The sequence below is a fragment of the Phascolarctos cinereus genome, unplaced genomic scaffold, assembly GCF_003287225.1.
Source record: "Phascolarctos cinereus isolate Bilbo 61053 unplaced genomic scaffold, phaCin_HiC Scaffold_726;HRSCAF=1367, whole genome shotgun sequence".
In the NCBI taxonomy this organism is placed as follows: Eukaryota; Metazoa; Chordata; class Mammalia; order Diprotodontia; family Phascolarctidae; genus Phascolarctos; species Phascolarctos cinereus.
The window spans coordinates 230,980,805-230,999,801 of record NW_027556098.1 but is presented as its reverse complement, the minus strand read 5'-3'; the positions used below and the strand labels follow the sequence as shown (position 1 = coordinate 230,999,801).

Below are 18,997 nucleotides of genomic sequence, written 5' to 3'. Positions count from 1 at the left end.
AGGAAAAATTGGGAAAAGAAATGAGAGTAATGCAAGAAAATCATGAAAAAAGAGTCAATAGCTTGGTAAAGAAGGCAAAAAATAATACTCAAGAAAATAACACCTTAAAAAACAGAATATGAGGTACAAAAATTCAATGAGGAAAAGAAAGCCTTGAAAAGCAGAATTGGCCAAATGGAAAAAGAGTCACAAAAGCTCAAGGAAGAAAATAATTCCTTAAAAATTAGAATTGGGCAAATGGAAGCTAATGACTTTATTAGACATTAAGAAACAATAAAACAAATCCCCCAAAAAAGAAAAAATAGAAGACAATGTGAAATATCTCATTAGAAAAACAACTGACTTGGAAAATAGATCCAGGAGAGAGAATTTAAATATTATTGGACTATATGAAAGTCATTATCAAAAAAAGAGCCTAGACATCATCTTTCAAGAAATTATCAAGGAAAACTACCCAGATATTCTAGAACCAGAGGGTAAAATAGAAATTGAAAGAATCCACCAATCACCTCCTGAAAGAGATCCCAAAACAAAAACCCCCAGGAATATTATAGCCAAATTCCAGAGCTCCCAGGTCAAGGAGAAAATGGTACAAGTAGCCAGAAAGAAACAACTCAATTATCATGGAGGCACAGTCAGGATAACAAACAATTTAGCAGCGTCTACATAAAAAGATTGGAGGAATGTGATATTTCAGAGGGCAAAGGAGCTAGGATTACAATCAAGAATCACCTACCTAGCAAAACTGAGTATAATCCTTCAGGTGAAAAAAAAGATATTCAATGAAATAGAGGACTTTCAAACATTCCTGATGAAAAGACCAGAGCTGAATAGAAAATCTGACTTTCAAACACAAGACTCAAAAGAAGTATAAAAAGTAAACAGGAAAGGGAAATCACAAGGGATAATAAGTTTAAACTGTTTACATTCCTACATGGGAAGATGATACTTACAACTTCTAAAAACTTCCTTACTATTAGGGCAGTTAGAAGGAGTATACATTGACAGAGGAAATGTGTGTGAGATGAGGATGATGGGATGATTATCTAAAAAAATAAAATTAAAGGGTGAGAAAAAAGAATGCACTGGGAGAAGGGGAAAGAAAGAAGTAGAATGGGGTAAATTATTTGACATAAAAGAGGTGCAAAAGAGCTTTTACAGTGGAGGGGAAGATGGTAGAGGTGGGGAAGGAGTGTGTGAACCTTACTCTTGCTGGAATTGGCTTAAAAAAGGAATAAGATACCACTCAGTTGGGTATAGAAATCTATCTTACCCTCTAGGAAAGTATGAGAGGAAGGGGATAAGAGAAAGGGGGGTGGGGCTGATAGAAAGGAGGATGGATGGGGGGGGAGGAAACACTTGAGAATGGACAGGGTGAAAAGAGAGACAAAGTAAGATGAACAGGGGAAAAATAAGATGGAGGGAAATACATAGTAATGCTGACGTTGGGAAGAAAATGTACAGCAAGCTTCTCTGATAAAAATTTCATTTCTCAAATATATAGATAACTCAAATTTAAAGAAATAAGATCCATTCCTCAATTGATAAGTGGTTAAAGGATATAAATAGGCATTTTTCAGATGAAGTAATCAAAGCTATCCATAGTCACATAAAAAAATGCTCTAAATCACTACTGATTAGAGAAATGCAAATGAAAACAACCCTCAGCTACCACCCTACACAGATAAGATTGGTTAATATGACAGAAAAGGAAAATGACAAATATTGCTCTGTTGGTGAAGTTGTATACTGATCCAACCATTCTGTAGAGCAATTTAGAACTATGCCTAAAGGGCTATAAAACCATGAATAGTCTTTGACCAAGCAATACCACTACTAGGTTTATGCTAAAGAAATAAAATACAAAAAGGAAAAGGACCTATATGTACAGAAATGTTTATAGCAGCTCTTTTTGTGGTGGCAAAGAATTGGAAATTGGGGGGATGTTCATCAATTGGGGAATGGCTGAACAAGTTGTTGTATATGGTTATGATGGAATACTATTGTGTTATAAGAAATGAAGAACAAGATGTTTTCAGAAAAACCTGGAAAGACATATGAATGGATGCAAAGTGAAATGAGCAGGACCAGGAGGACATTGTATGTAGTAACAGCAATACTGTATGATGATCAACTGTGAATGACTTAGCTATTCTTAGCAATGAAATGATCCAAGATAATCATGAAGGATTTATGATGAAAAATGCTATCTCCAGAGAAAGAAGTGATAGGGTCTGACTATAGATTTAAGCATACTTTTTCTTTATTTTTATTTTTATTTTTTTAATCTGTGTTTTCTTTTACAACATGACTAAGATGGAAATGTGTTTTGGATAACAGTGCATGTTAGACCTATATCAAATTGCAAGAGAGAGAGGGAGAGAATTTGTAACTGAAAAACATTTTTAAAATGAATGTGAAAATTGTTTTTACATGTAATTGAGGAAAAGTAAAATATTGAATAAAAAAAGAACTTGGAATGAAGTGGGTTCCTGTTAATGACTGAACAAACTATGGTACATAAATGTAATGAGGTGTTATTGTGATTTCAGCAATTATCAATATGAGCCATTCAGGGAAATACGGGAAGACATAGAAAGAACTGATGAAATAAGCAGAACAAGAGCAATCTATAAAAAAAAACCCCTGCAATTATGTAAGTGAAAAAAACCCACCAAAAAGAAGCCCAACTTTAAAAACCAATGATAAACAGTCTTAATTTTGGAGAATTGATAATGAAATCCATTTCCCTATTCTTAGCAGAGAAATGGCAGACTTCAGGGACAGGATGTTGCCTCTACTGTGAAATGCAATCACTATAGAGGTGGTTTTTGTTTGTTGCAAGACAGAGTTCATTTCTGGCGGCAGGAGGCTATATTGTTGATGTAGACAAAAGACATTGATTTAAAAAACATTTTAATCTAATTAACTAATTGTTTATCTATTTTATTTTTTCACAAAACCAACTCCTGGTTTTATTTCTTAATTCAATGTTTTCATTCTCAATTTTATTAATCCCACCTTTAATTTTTAGGATTTCCAATTTAGTGTTCAGTTGGAGTTTTTTTGGGTTTTTTTTAGGCAATTGGGTCACACAGCTAAGTAAGTGTCAAGTGTTGGTCTGAGGTTAGGATTTGAACTCAGGTCCTCCTGACTTCAAGGCCAGTACTCTATCAACTGAACCACCTAGCTGCCCTCACCTAGAGATTTTTAATTTGTCTTTTTTCTAGATTTTTTTTATAAGTTGAATATCCAATTCATTAGTCTGTTCTTTGTTCTATTTTATTGATGGAGCCATTTAGAGATATAAATTTGCCTCTAACCACTGCTTTTGCTGCATCCCATAGGTTTTGATATGTTGTTGCATTATTGTCATTCTCTTTAATGAAATTATCAATTGTTTCTATGATTTGTTCTCTAACCCACTCTTTTTTTAGGATTAGGCTGTTTAATCTCCAATTAGTTTTTAATATTTGTTTCTTTGGTGCCTTATTAATATAATTTTATTGTGTTATAATCTAAAAAGGAGACCTTTGATATTTCTGCTTTTCACCATAAAATTTTTATGTACTAATATATGGTCAATCTTTGTAAAGGGACCATGAACCACTGAGAAAAAGGTGTATTCCTTTCTATTTCCATTCAATTCTCTCCAGATATCTATCACATCTGGTTTACCTAAAATTTTTTTCATTTTCTTAACTTTTTTCTTATTTATTTTTTGGTTAGATTTATCTAGTTTTGAGAAAGGGAGTTATCATATTATATTATTATAGTATTGCCATTTATCTCTACTTGTAATTCACTTAACTTTTCTTTTAAAAATTTAGATATTATTGTATTTGATGCATATAGGTTCAGTATTGATAATGGTTCATTGTCTATGGTACCTTTTATCAAAATGTAGCTAGTAACTTGTTTACCTCTTTTAATTAAATCTTTTTTAGCCATAACTTTGAGGTTGCTACCCCTGCCTTTTTTCCATCAGCTGAAGCGTAACAAAATTTATCCCAACCTTCCATTTGAAAAAAAAGCTTTTTAAAATTTTTTAAAGTATTTATACATCTTATCAATTTTTTTTATTTCTGCATATTTACATGAAAATGTACCCAATATTGACATGTAAACAAAATGAAACTTCTCAGAAAATCCGATATCAGTGGGGAGGCTAATGTCCAGAGAAAACTCTCCTGGCTATGTGTTTTAAAAACACAATTTTGTGTTCCAAGTAATTAGATTGGGGCTTCCATTATTCTAGCAACAGTTACTAGACCAACCAAGGATAAAGAAAGAAATGGAGTTTACAGGAAAACAGCAATAACAGATTAGAAAAACTGTTGAAACGCATTGGCTATAAGAACTGGGATAAGGAAAGTAGGAAGTAGAAAAGAAGTCCAGGAGGTTACTGAGATGGGAGGATTTAAAGGCATGTCCAGATGTATTCTCAGGTCACAATGAAAGGGAGGTCATTCAATAGCATAGGGCTGATCATGACTTTTATTCAAGTTCCAAATCTCAGTTAGGTCTCAATTAATGCAAATAATGAATCTCGTATTATTCAAAATTTTCATTGCATATTTTCATTGGGCTAGAACCAACTCTCATAATTTATATATAATTACATATAATTATAACTTCACACAATACAACCTTTTAATGGGATTCATTATTCATACTAATTGGGGCTAAGTAACATAGAAGTATGGCAGCTACATGGCACAATGGATAGAGCACTGGGCTTCAGATGAAGAAGACTCATCTTTGTGAATTCAGATCTGGCCTCAGACACTCATTAGCTATGTGACCCTGGGCAAGTCACTTAACTCTGTTTGCCTCAGTTACTCACCTGTAAAATGAACTGGAGAAGGAAATGGCAAACCACTCCAGTATCATTGACAAGAAAACCCCAAAATGAGGTCATGAAAAGTTGAACACAACGGAACAATAAAGAAAAACAACATAGAAGCACACATAGTGTTCAAGAGTATACATAAATCATTTCCATAGAAAAGTTTGTCAATAATTATGATTACCATGACTTCCTTCTGAATTATCAACATGTTCACTTCTACTGTTTAAGAGAAATAGGGACAGAGGGTGGGAGACAGACCAAAAGTTGCTGCTGCTTTTCCCAGAGTATCTTTGAGTTTGCAGAGCTTAGCACAGTGCTTAAAAAAAGAATTTTACATGATAACTTTGTTGTATATTTGAAAGGAATATCAAGTTGTATATAGCAGATCTGCAGTTTCATGTGCAATCATCTTTTTACTGTACTATGTTATGGAAATGTTTATTTTATTCCATAAATTAAAAAAAAAATTTTTTTAAAATTTTTTTAAAAAGAAGTTGCTTCTTGATTGAAGCAGCTAGGTGGTACAATGGATAGGGTGCTGGGCCTGGAGTCAGGGATACCTGATTTCACATAAGCCTCAGGGGAAGGTAGGTGGTGTAGTGGATAGAGCTCTGGCCTTGGAGTCAGGAGGACCTGAGTTCAAATCCAGCCTCAGACACTTGACCCTTACTAGCTATGGGACCCTGGGCAAGTCATTTAACCCCGATTGCCTCACTTAAAAAAAAAATCAGCCTCAGAGCCTCACAAGCTGTATTCCCTTAGGCAAGTCACTTAACCTGTGTTTTCCTCAGTCTTCAACTACAAAATGAAGATAATAATAGCACCTACCACCCAGGGTTGTTGTGAGGATCAAATGATTACATTTGTAAAGTATTCTAACAGTGTCTGACATACAGTAGGTACTAAACAAATATTGTTAGTATTATTATTTCTCAAGTGAAACTGCTCTCTCAACAGTTATCAACAATCTCCACATTCCTAAAATTATTGCACCATAGTATTTATAGTTGGAAGGGAGATTAGAAATCATCTACATCACAGGAAAGTCAAATGACTTGTCCAATGTCATACTAGTGGTAAGAAGAAAAGCTGAGATTCAAACCCTGTTTCCCTGAGTGTTTTTCCCACTCTATCCTAGGGCCAGCAATAGACTATCTATAATATAAGATGAACATGGGGAAGATGGCAGGGGAGAGAGAGGGATTGGGAAGACAGATTGAGTTAGGAGGAAAGTTAAGTTTTGGACATGTTGAATCTGAAATGTCTATATATTGTTAAGTTTGAGATGTCAAAAGGCAACTGGAGATCTAGATAGATACGTAGATCTGAAAATCATCTCTATAGAAGATAAAGCTATGGAAAATGATGAGATTACCTAGTGAAACAGTATACAGAAAGAAGAGAAAGAGGGCCCAGGACAGATCACTGGAGGGTATCTATGGTTAGTGGACAAGACATGGATAAAAAGCCAGTAAACAAGTCTGAGAAGGAGCAATCAGATAGGTAGGAGAACCAGGAGAGAATAATGTCTTGGAAGCCTACAGGAAAGAGAGTGTCAAGGAGAAGGGGGTGACCAGTAGTGGCAAAGATTGCAGGAAGTTCAAGAAGGATGAGGATTGAGAGAAGGTCATTAGATTTCGCAATGAAGAAAGCATCAGTAACTTTGAAGAGAGCAGTTCCAGTTGAATGATGAGGTCAAAAGACAGACTACAAAGACTTAAGAGGAAAGGAAGTAGAACCTCTGATTGAAGAAGATAAAGCAAAGAGGATCGCTTTGAAAGTCACGTGTTGAATTTATTATATGCTTAAAAGCAAAAGAAGACTGCATGATAAAATATGTAATTTCAAAACAAACTTTCTTGCACAGAGATCTAATTATGACACCCCAGTGCTCAGAAATCTTTTTCAGTATGTCCCTATTGCCCAACAAGTAAACTTCAAACTCCTTTGTTGGCCATTCAAGGTCGGCCACAATCTGGCATCATTTTACCAGTTGTGTCACTCATTGCTCTTCTTAATAAGCAATACATTCCTGCCAGTGAACTACTCCTTGTTCCTCCAAAGGACATTGTTCTTTCCAGCCTCCATAACTTATACTACTCCCTATGACAAAAACATTCTGCTTTCCTCTGTTAAATTCCTACCTAACTCCAAAGCTCAAGAGCTCTCAATGATTCCTTGTTAGTAACAATCTTTCTTTTCAGACAGAATGCTTTGTTTAGCACCTAATGTATTCAATGTATGATGCCACCTACTACAGTCTTTTGTGCTTGTATCTTATCTAGCTTCAGTAGGACAAGGATCAGTTCTATTTTAATTTTCTTCCCTTTCCCACCATATAGCATAGTATTCCACCCTTTGGATCACAGCATCATAGGTTATGATCTGGAAGCCACCTTAGAGACTCTCTCATTTTATATATAGTGATAGAGGCACCAGGAGAGTTTAAGTTAGATGCCCAAGGTCGAACAGGTAGCCATAGAATTGTAAATTAACAAACTAGAATTCTGGTTTACAAATCAGTTTTTGCAAGCTTGGGCAATGTGAATCAGTTTTCTAGGGATTGACCACCCATGGACAATCAAAGTTTTGGACTTCAGGCTCCCTGGACCAAGGAAGATCATACTGTGTTGTAGTAAACTTGACACCTCAAGAGCATAGTTCACTGCAGAAGTTATTTGAAACATGAGACTATCTATAAATATAGGATGAACATGCCCAAAGGAATAAATTATTAGTGTGTGTGTGTGTTTGTGTGTGCGCGTGTGTGCGTGTGTGTAGGCGGGATTAGGGTTCAAGCTATCCTTTGTGTTGCAAATAGAGAAAGATCACTTTATGATGATGAAATCAGTTGTTACATTATCTTTGGCCACAGCTTGCCAATCCCCGCCAATCTTGAAAGTCAAATGTTATCTTGATTTTTTTTTGGTTTTATAACAAGTTTATTTACAGAGCAATTATACAATTTCACTGGATAATATCAAGCCATTTATTTATCACATTTATGAGAAACCTTTCCAAGCAGCAAATATTACTGCCACTTTGATTTATAAACCTTTAAAAAAACCCAAAACCATCACAATGATAAATTTTTATTTTTCAATCTTTAAAAGTTCTTAGATTCTTGAACTGGTGGTTCATAGCCATCAGCCCTTTCTACTCTTGCTCCTGTTTCATCTCCTGAAGGTTTTCCAGAGCCACCACCTTCACCATGCAGTTCCCTTAGCTTTCCCAATTCAAATTTGGGCTTCTTGAGCATCTTGACTTTTGGACAAATACATCATGGAGAGGGTAAATGGACTGGCATGCCTTTTCTATGTCTTTTCCAATGCTGTCTGGAATTAGTTTATTGACAACTTCTTTCAAGTCATTTGTCTGTTCCTCTCGGGTCATGCTTTCCATCATTTTCTTATGAATTTGACGGACCTGTTGGTGCTGGGCATAAGAGGTCTTACAAATCTGGTTGTTGAGCTTTTTGGTAAAACCAACACAGAAGAGGCGGAGCAAGTAACCATCGGTAGTTTTGACATCAACATGGGCTTCAATCGTGGTCTGTCACTTTTTGACCATGGAGCACATCTTGTCCCAGGTAAGGTCCATTCCATGGAAATTAGTCAAACAATTCTTACCTTGAACATCTTCAGTGATTAACTTGAATTTATGAAAAGCAACCTCATCATTCTGCAGATCGGCAAGACTCACTTCAAAAACTCTACCCTTGAGACCATCAGAGGCAATTTTTGTTCCTTGGGTCCTTGTAACCAGCGTCTCGCCAATATTTCGAATGTTGAACAGAGCTGGTGCTTTTACATCATGCCAATCTTTCTTTGAAAATGGATCAACCACTTTCTTCTCGGCTCCTCTTTTGCTGCCTTTGGTGAGGCTCTTGTTCTTGGCCACTGCCATGATCCCACTCTGAAAGCCAAAAGCTTGATTTTTTTAAGTGAATAGAGGGGCAGCTAGGTGGTGCAGTGGATAGAGCTCTGGCCTTGGTGTCAGGAAGACATGAGTTCAAATCCAGCCTCAGACACCTATAACACTCAAGAGCTGTGTGACTGAGCAAGTCACTTAACTCTGATTGCTTCACCAAAAAAGCAAAAAAAAAAAGGGAATAGAATCTGCAAACTATAGGCCAACAATCTTGACTTTGATTCCTCAGAAAATTCTAGAATAGATCACTAATGAGATGGCTAGTGAACATCTACAAAATGAAGCACTGACAACAAAAAGTGGGCATGACTCCATCAAGAACATGTCATGCTTGAATGATCTTATTTCCATTTTTGACAGGGTTACTAACTAGGGGAAAGATAAAAATATAGTTCACCTAAATTTTAGTAAAGCTTCTGCTAAAGAATATCATACTATTCTTGTGGAGAAGATAGAAGGAAGATAATACAGTGGGATAGAGTCTGAGCTGGTTGGATAATTCTGGAGTGTGTTGGTAAATATTTAACAATCATCTCTTCTACACACACAAAAATATAGATATGACACACTTTTAAGTTTAACTGATATTATCAATACTTTCTTAAGTCTAGAGAATCAACGAAACAATAAATCAACTGCTGATTTAGGGGGACTGCCAATTTCCAAGGTGTAAATACACTGGAAATTTAACAACTGGCTCTATCCTGCCCTTTTCCCCTACCCCCACCCCATTTACTCCCTTAGAGTTGACTCTAATACAACTACAGGCAACTCAAAGAGTACCTGTTAATGATTTAATCTTAACACAGTAGGAGATCTCCAGTGGAATACACTAAAGGTCTATGTTCGGCCTTGAGTTGTTTTACATTGTTAACAATGATGTAGGTAAGATGGCATGGTCATAGAATTTGTAAATGACACAAAACTGGAAGTAATAGCTAATCCAGTGGATGACAATCAGGATGTAAAAAGATATCGGTAGGCTTGAATAGTGTGCTAAATCTCATAAGATGAAATTCAATAGCAATGGAAATAATAGGACATTGAATAGTAAAACCTTACAACTGGATACAAAAAAAAATACAAGACAAGGTAGGCATGATTAATTAGCAGTTTGTCTAAAAAACGATCTGTAGGTTTTGGTGGACTGAAAGCTTAAGATGAGTCAGCAATGTGATGTGGCTGCCAAAAAGAGCCAATGCAATCTTGGGCTACATTTAGAGAAACAGGGCACATCCAAGAACAAGGAGGTGATTGTCCCACTGTACTCTGCCCTCATCAGACCTCATCTGAAGTACTGTGTTCAGTTCTGGACACCAGTTTAAGAAGGAATCGATACACTAGAGAGTATCCAGAGAATGACAACCAGTATGGTAAATGACCTTGGGCCCAAGTCATATGAGAATCAATTAAAGGAATGGGGGATATTTACCCTGGAGAAGACCAGACTTAGGGGGAATGAGATAGACATGTTCAAATATCTGAAAGGCTGTCATGTGGAGTAATAATTAGACTCATTTTATTTGGCCCCAGAGGGGAAAAGAAATGATAGGCAGAAGTTGCAAAGATGCAAATTTAGACTTGACATCAGGAAAAAACCTTCTTGAAATTAGAATTGTTCTAGAGTAGAATAGGCTTTCTTCAGAAGTGGTGGGTACCCACTTCTGGGAGGCCTTCGAGCAGAAGCTGGGCAACCATTTACAGGGTACGTTATAGCAAGCATTCCTTTCGGTTAGGAACCCATCGGCCTTTGAGGTCTTCATCAGCTTTCAAATTTGGTGATTCTGTGCTGGTGGATAGAGAACAGGTCTAAAAGTCAGCAAGACTGGGATTTAAGTCTTACCTCTGACATATATTGCCTATGTGACCCTATGTGAGTACATCATTTAACCTCTCAGGAAAGTAAGACTATAAGTGGTCAACTACAAGTAGTTGTAGATTTGTACTGGTAGAAAGAATTTTCTCACTGAAAGCAGATGATCCAGTCAGGAAAAAAAAAAGGAAGCTCTATTAATTAAAGAGTCAGAACCACATATTTTCAGTTTCTTTGTGTAACCCTCACTGCCAACCTTTCACCCTATGTCCTGCTGGCTCCGTGTATATCCTGTTCAGGCTACTGAAAACTTTGCCAAATATCACATTCAAAAAAATCTAAATTACTAAAGAAGAAATGAGCATTATATTTCAAACTCCTAGGGAGAAAGGACTATGCCATCCATCCTTGGTTAACTTTTACATAGTGTCATGGATTTAAAGCCATTTAACACATTTTTATGGGATCAACCAATTTGAAATAGGACAGTGTATTATACATTATGTAATGCTACTCCCATGGCTGCTTTGACCTTGGGAGATTAGTGAAGACTTTCCAGAAGTCCAATGGAAAGACTTTACTAAGAGGTTTGGGATACCCTAGGTATGCAAATGTTCAGGAAAAGAAGGCTTCTGAGTGGTCTATTCCATTGCTATCACCTTACCCGCCTCCCCAGACCCATCTGCTTCCCAGGTGGGGCTGCTTGGGTGAAATGGAAGTCACTAACAGCATTCCTTCAGAAGAGAGAGAGGACCATTAGGCTTACCATTTACCCTGCTATTACCTCTAAGCTTCCCTCTAGGCCATATTATCTGCCCTGTTTCTATGCCCTGCAGTCTCTTAACACTAACATCATCTTTATGAGTGTAACCTAAGGAAAAAACCTTGGCCTTTGGCCACCCATTCGGCTGATAAACCCTTTGGACTTGCAGGGTTTTCTAATCCCCCCTGCAGATAAACTTTCATTTATGTGTTATCTCCCTCAGGTAAAGTATGAGCTCCCAGGGTACAGGGGCTATCTCAATTTTGCAGTTGGTATCACCAGTGCTTAGCACATAATAATCACTAAATAAACGTCCTTCTTTCCTTCTTTCCTTCCTTCCTTTCATCATGACATAATGAATGGAGGGCTGACTTTAGAGTCAGAAAGACCTGGTTACAACTCTCTCTTTACACACACACAAACACGTATGTATGTATGTGTGTATGTGTGTGTGTGTATATACATATATGTATACATATATATATACACACACACACACACACACACACATATATATATATATATATATATATATATATATATATATATATATATATATATATATATATATATATATATATATATAGTTGCTATATAACCTTAAGCAAGTTACTTAACCTATCAGCGTTCCCGTCAACACTCCAATACCATAAGTTACAGAGGAGATGCCAACTGCATTAGAAGAGATTCCTTACCTCTTTACCCAGAGCTGACATAAACTGACAAAGTCCTAAGTTTGGTTTAAAAAACAAAATGTTTTTGCAGATCTAACATCGCTTCTAAGGAATTCCCTTCCTCCCCAAACATCATTTTGCTTAGCACTCTGTTTTTAGGAACTCATTAAGGAACTTAGGCAGGTTATGCCCATTTAAAGGACCATAGATTTAGAGCTGGCAGGAATCTTCATTTTACAAATTAAGGCACTAAATCTAGGACAAGTGATGTGGTTTGCCAAAGCTTTTAGGGTTATTTCTACCTACTCTATGTAGATATGTAATTTGTATGTGACTGTTTATGTACACATCTCCAGTAGAAGGCGGTTAGGTGGTTCAGTGCACAGATTAGCAGACTTGGAGTCAGGAGAGAGCAGAGTTCAAATCATCAGAAGCTGTAAGATCCTGGGCAAATCACTTAATCTCTTTCAGCCTCCGTTTCCTCTTCAGCAAAATGGGTATAACAATAATACTTATCTCAGAGGTTCTTAAGAGGATTAAATGAGATGATTTGTAAATTACGTTGCAAACCTTAAAGCACTATATAAATGCTAGCTATTATTATACAAATGCATGCTCCTTGAGGGCAGAAAATGTTGTTGCTTTTTAATTGTAGCTCAGAGTTTAGCCTTGTGCTGGGTTCTTACAAAGCACTTATGAAATGCTCCTAAATTACATAATTTGGAATTATGAAGAGGGGTCAGGTTAAAGGTAAAACTTTGGGAGTGGTTTGGATAATGGTGCATGACAACGTATGAGAAGGCCATGAAAAAGGATGCCCAGTTACATAATTAGCAAGAGGTAAAGCCACTATTTTTGGAGTCCCCAGACTACAGTTGCAATGCACCACATTCCAACCTCATCTCATCAAAAGTATGTAAAAGGAACAGACTTAAGCAGTTGTGGGACTCCTTTTATTAACCTAAACCCAGGACAAGAAACATATGGAATATGCTGGGATGGCTACACTTAGGAAGAATATATAAGATGGTTACACTTAGTAAGAAGGGCCAGGATTTTTGAATAAGAGCAGTGAGAGAAATATATGAGGTGCAGGACAGGGAACCTGGCAGAGTTAATCTAGGAAGAGATTAAGCATCTGAAACAGCTGCCCTGCCCAAGGGATTCTGTTGGAATTCTAGTTCTTGCAGTGGGAGAAGCAAAAGAGATGAAGAGAAAGTTTGATTCCCAAGAAATATCAACGCAAGATTGCCTTACTTTCTATCTACATGCCAGCAGGCATGAACTGCGGCATCTTTATAGACACTTAGATTTCATAGGTTTCACAGATTGTAAAGCAGGAAAAGGACTTTAGAGATAATGTACTTTAGGCTCCTCATTTTACAGATGACAAAAAAAAGAGGCACAGATACGTGACTTGCCTAAGGTCACACATCGAATTGGTGGCACAAGTGGGACAGATAAGATTCTACCATAAAACTACAGTCACGACTTCATTTTTTTTCTTTTCCCCAAAACAGAATACAGATCCCTCTTTCTCCAAACCCAAACTCTGATTTTGTTCCCCAATTGCTTCGCCCAAAACTCACATCCAAAAGTGAAGCTCTGATTTCATCCAAGATCAGATCAGCCCCAGTCCTTAGAAGCTGCTAAGCAAACGTTTCCCTAAACGAGCCAAGTGCCCCCTCTGTGGCTTGGAGAGAAGGGGCGGGGCGGAGAAGGATGAGGGCCCATCAGTGTGTGCGTCTACCCAACCCTCCGCCCAATCTGAGTTCCAGTTGCAAGAGGGAAAAGTTTTTTTTCCTTTCTTTCACCCAAAACAGAGTGGCCAATGCCCTTCCTTACCACACTCCCTCCCCCCACATTTCTCCTCTCCTCTTCAACACCCCCAGCGACATTGCGAGGTATCCGATTACCACCCTGGGCTATTTGGCTGCACTTACCCAGCAACTGGCTGACCCGCTCCTCAGTCAGCGTTAAGGGTTCGTCGAGGCAGCTATAACCTCTCCCCTGCAATAGCAGCAGCAGCAGGGGCAGCAGTGGTGGCAGCAGTGGTGGCAACGCTAACCACTGGTAACTCCTTTCCCCCCACATCGTACCGCCTCCTCCCCCCTTGCTATAGCCTGGCTGAGCCACTATGGAAAACACTTCCAGATGAGCGGAGAGACGAGCCCCGCACCGAATAGTGGGAGCAGGGCAGACAACTCCCTTCTGCCTTTTCTCCTCCCTCTTCGCCACCCCCCCCACTCCCACTCCTCGTCTTCCCTTCCCTAACCTTCAATCCCGACACCCCTCTTACCCACACCCTCGGGCACATTGATGGAGGAGGAGATCCACGCCTCTCTCTCCACCCCCACCAACTCAGTACTAGGGTACTAGAAGGTCACAAACTTTTTTCCCCGCCCTACTCTCTCCAGCTTGGAAAGGGAGGAGAAAAAGGAGGTGGGTCACTGCCTATCCCATCCCAGAAATTCTTGGTTTTTGGGGTGGAGAAGAGAGTAGAGGTGCAGCAGGATCAGCACTGTGCGCTCTCTCTTCCCCAGGTCCTAACTCCCCACCCACCTACCTCCCTCAGTCCCAAACTTTCCTTCCTAGAGGTGAACAGGGTAAACTGAGCTCCATTCTGAACCGAAGTGCACTCAAAGCTCCTACTGCCCCGCTCCTGGGACACACAAGAATGTCTCCTGATTGAGACTCCCGGAGTACTACTTTAGAATGTGGCCTCTCAGTATTTCTTTAAAAGGAATACACACACACACGCACACACACACACACACACACACACACACACACACACACACACACTTTGAGAATAAGGTCTTTCAACTAGATAGCCAATATTTATAGAGTAACTTTACTGGGTTTGTAACATCTTCATGTGCTCTAAAAGGAGACGTGTAGTGTGGATAGAGCACCGGCCTTGGAGTCAGGAGCACCTGAGTTCAAATGCTGCCTCAGACACATAACACTTCCTAGCTGTGTGAATCTAGGCAAGTCACTTAACCCCAATTGTCTCTCCAAAAAACCAACAAACAGTGAGGAAGCTATAATCCATTGCCCTGAAATCATCCCCACTTTTTTTGTGTATTCCTTAATTGTATCCCTTCCAGAGAACTGAAGACTAGAGTAGGGTGAATGAATGAATGGAAGTGTTTATTGAGCTCGTATTTGCATATGATTAGTTCTCTACCAATCCCCTCCTTGATCCCTGTTCTTTGGCTTCCTGAAATTGTACCCTCATCATGCATGTATAAATCTTGGCAGTTAAGTAGCTGCAGTGGCATTGGATCTGGAGTCAGGAAGACCTGAATTCAAATCCAGCCTCAGACACTTAATATCTGTGTGACCCTGGACAAGTCACTTCAACTTTGTATATCTCAGGTTTCTCAACTGTAAAACAGGGATAATAATAACATTTAGTTCTCAGGTTTTTGGGGGGTTTTGTTGATAGACAATGGGGTTAAGTGACTCGCCCAGAGTCACACAGCTAGTTAAGTGTTATGTGTCTGAGGCTGGATTTGAACTTGGGTCCTCCGGACCCCCGGGCCAGTGCTCTATCCACTGCATCACCTAGCTTCCCCTCTCAGGGTTCTTGTGAGGATTGAATAAGATAAATTTTTAAAGTACTTAAGACCGTGCCTAGAACATAATAAGAACGGTATAAATGCTAGCTATTATTTTATTAACAACTCTTTCTTTGGGTTCTTTGCAGGCTTCTTATAACTTCACAGTACCTAACCTCAAGGTTGATTCATCTTCTCTTTTCTCTTTCTACATCCTTTTACTTGGCAGTCTTATACAATGTCATGTACCTTTATACAAACTACTCCCAAAGCTTTACCTTTAACCTCACCTCTCTTCTCAATTCTAAATCCACATCTACCTGGAGTCACCTTAAATTTTTGTCAAAAATCTACTTCTTCCTCTGACTTTGTAATTTTTTATTAAATGCATTATTATTCAGTCAGACTCCTATGTTTGAAACCATGTTAATATAGAAATGGGTTGTATAGGATGTTAAGGGAGGAGTAACACCTCTGGTGTGAGGGCTTGCCAAGCCCTTTTCAGGGCTGCTTATCCACCACCTTTAGTGTCCATCTGATGCACCCAACTCTCACCTGAGGCTCCAAGAAGCTATAGCATGTGCAGCTGCCACAACCCAGTAAAACCATCTCCTCTGACAGGTTAAGCCAGATTGAAGGGTAACCAACAACTCTGTCCCGGTCAGTGAGTTAGGGGGATGTCTACCCCGAGCATATGGAGACTTCTGGTGTAAGAAGCAGATGAGAACAATTTGTTCTAAGGATCATGAAGGTGGCTGAAGCAGGAGCTATGGAGTGCTTAGAGCTTGGTCAGATATCAAAGATGCCAAGGTCATCCACTGCGACTCTGGAAGAGAAAGTGAAGCTGAAGACTGTGCAGCTTTGCCTCACTTCAGTCCAATTCAGTTAAGACATCATGTTAATGGTCCTCTTCTAAAAAGAAGGACCAACAATATAGAAACAGTGTTATGTAGCATATAGACTGTTAAACTGGCAATCAAGAAGATTTGGGTTCAAATCTTCAACCCTGTAGTTACCAAATGTGTGGCCCTAGGCAAGTCAGTCTGGAGACTCCTTTTCCTCATCTGTAAAATGGTGGTAGTAGCATATACCTCAAAGATGAGTCACCAGCCAATCAATAGACACTTGGTAAGCACCTTCTCTGTGCCAGGCACTGCGCTAAGCACTTAGGGATACAAAAAGAGGCCCACAAAGAGCTTACAAGCTACTGGTCAAGATCAAAGGAGATAATAATGTATGTCAATTGCTTTGAAAACCTTACAGAGTGACATCAATGTATAATTTTATTACCTTTGATTCTTCCTTCAAATCCCAGCTTTGCCACTTACTACCTAGTGAACCTTGATCAAGTAATTTAATGGCACTGGGCCTCAGTTTCCTCATCTTTAAAATGAGAGGATTGAACATATGACTTCTAAGGTCCCTTCCAGGTCCAACATACAATTTTATGACTCCCTCACTTCTTATATCTAATCAATTACATGGTTCTAGCCATTCCAATTCTATAAAGTCGCTCCCATTTGTTCCTTTCTCTCTATTCTTGCTATCACCATCCTAGTACAGATTCTTATTACCATTCATCCTGATCATTACAATAGCAACCCACTAGGTTGTCCTGCCTCTACTTTCTTGTTCCTTACCACTGCCAAATTGAATTTTCCTCATACATAGATCTGGCAACCTCCCTTTTCAAAACCTTTCAATGGTCCCCTCTTGCCTGTAGAGAAAAGCTTTGTCTGGTCTTCCAAATACCTGGCTGCAAACTGCATTCCCATATGATCTTTATTCCAGCCAAACTGTGCTATAAATTGTTTCCTATATGTCCTGCTTTCTGGCCTCCATGATTTTTTCATGGTATTTCCTATTCATGGGATGGTTTATTTGATCACTACTCCCTAAACTATTCCTACTCCTTCCTCACCCACAGCTATTAGATCATACATTTAAAATTGGAAGGAACCCAGGAGATCATCTTCTCCCCCTTCCCTCCCACCCAATCATTTTATAAATGAGGAAATGGGCCAAAAAAGGGAAACAAGTCCTATCTTTGCATATACTGGCTTGGTGTCCCTGGGCAAATCATTCAACCTGTTAGTGCTCTAGGCAACTCTCTACAGCTATAGATTACAATGCCAGTGCCAATGGACACTAGTATAGGATGTTTCCCCAAGTGGGGGGTTCCTTATACCAATGAAATCACAGGTCTAGTCCCATTTCTAAAGAAAATGTGCTAAGTTTATTGGAGTCCTGGTGGAGGAAATCTCAGCATGGCATCATGGTATCATGGATTTGGAGAAGAAAGAGCTAGGGTCAAAAAGAAACCTGCCTAACGCAGAGTATCACTTGATAAATCTATTTTCTTTCTCTAAAAAAGAAACCTCTGAGGATTTTTCTTTTTTCCCTGTTTTTTTAAACAAGCATTTATTTGGTCTCTCATCCATCCAAATGAAAAGGAAAAAAGAAAAAGAAAAACAAAACCCTTGCAACAAAAATGAATAATTAGGCAAAAAAGTCTAAAAATGTATGTGTCATTAAGCATCTTGAATTCATCACTTCTCCATCAAAAAGTGGGTAGCATAGTTCATGGAATCAATTTGGTCATTGCAGTGATCAGAGTCTTTATGTCTTTCAAAGTTGTCTTTATAATATTGTTATTGTATAAATCATTCTCCTGGTCCTGCTCACTTTACTCTGCATCAGTTTATGCAATTTCCCCCAGATTTCTCTGAATCTATTCCTTTCATAATTTCTTATAAGACAATAACATTCTATTATATTTACATACCATAATTTGTTCAGCCCTTCCCAAGTAATGGGTATGCCCTTAGTTTAATGAGTCTTTTCCCTAGTTACTGGGGTCTTTGAGTTTATCAAAGACTAGGTTACTACATTCTTTAGCTTCCTTGTACCATGAACCTAATCTATTTCACTGACTGATTTGTATTTTTAGCCAGTGCCAAGTGGAAAAACCTGAAGATTTAAATACCTCATGTTTGTATCATACTTTAAGGCTTATACAATGCTACATAAGAAAAAGGCACAAAATAACATCTGAAAATTCATAGGGTAAAATTTATTTCTTAAATATGAATCAGCAAGCATTGAGTAAATGCCTCCCTTCCTCATTTGATTCTAGGTGCTGAACTGTGTAAAAAGGATCATTATAGAGTTTAGTACTGAATGTGATCTTAGGGATTTACTAGCCTAATTCCCTTCTGTTTTATAGGTGAGAAGATGAGGCTCTGAGAAGTAAAATGACTTATTCTAGGTCACATATCTAGTATCAGACCCACATTCTGGACCACAGAAAGGAGATGATAAATGTCTGTGTCTGGGGCAAGAACGGGCAAGAACATTGCTTTATAGCACTATTTCCAATCCTAGAGCGATAGAAATGTGATA

The 18,997-nt window shown here is 38.4% G+C and overlaps 1 protein-coding gene and 1 pseudogene across 1 annotated transcript in view; both read right to left on the bottom strand.

The window, feature by feature from the left end:
• Positions 1-14,235, bottom strand: part of PLA2R1 (phospholipase A2 receptor 1) — a 168,344-nt gene extending 154,109 nt beyond the window's left edge. Inside the window, 1 exon segment of the mRNA XM_021004945.2 lies at positions 13,976-14,235. Coding sequence (XP_020860604.1) covers positions 13,976-14,126 — 151 coding nt within the window. The 5' untranslated portion in view covers positions 14,127-14,235.
• LOC110220767 (small ribosomal subunit protein eS1 pseudogene) lies at positions 7,977-8,775 on the bottom strand (annotated as a pseudogene).
• Positions 14,236-18,997: the final 4,762 nt, after the last annotated feature.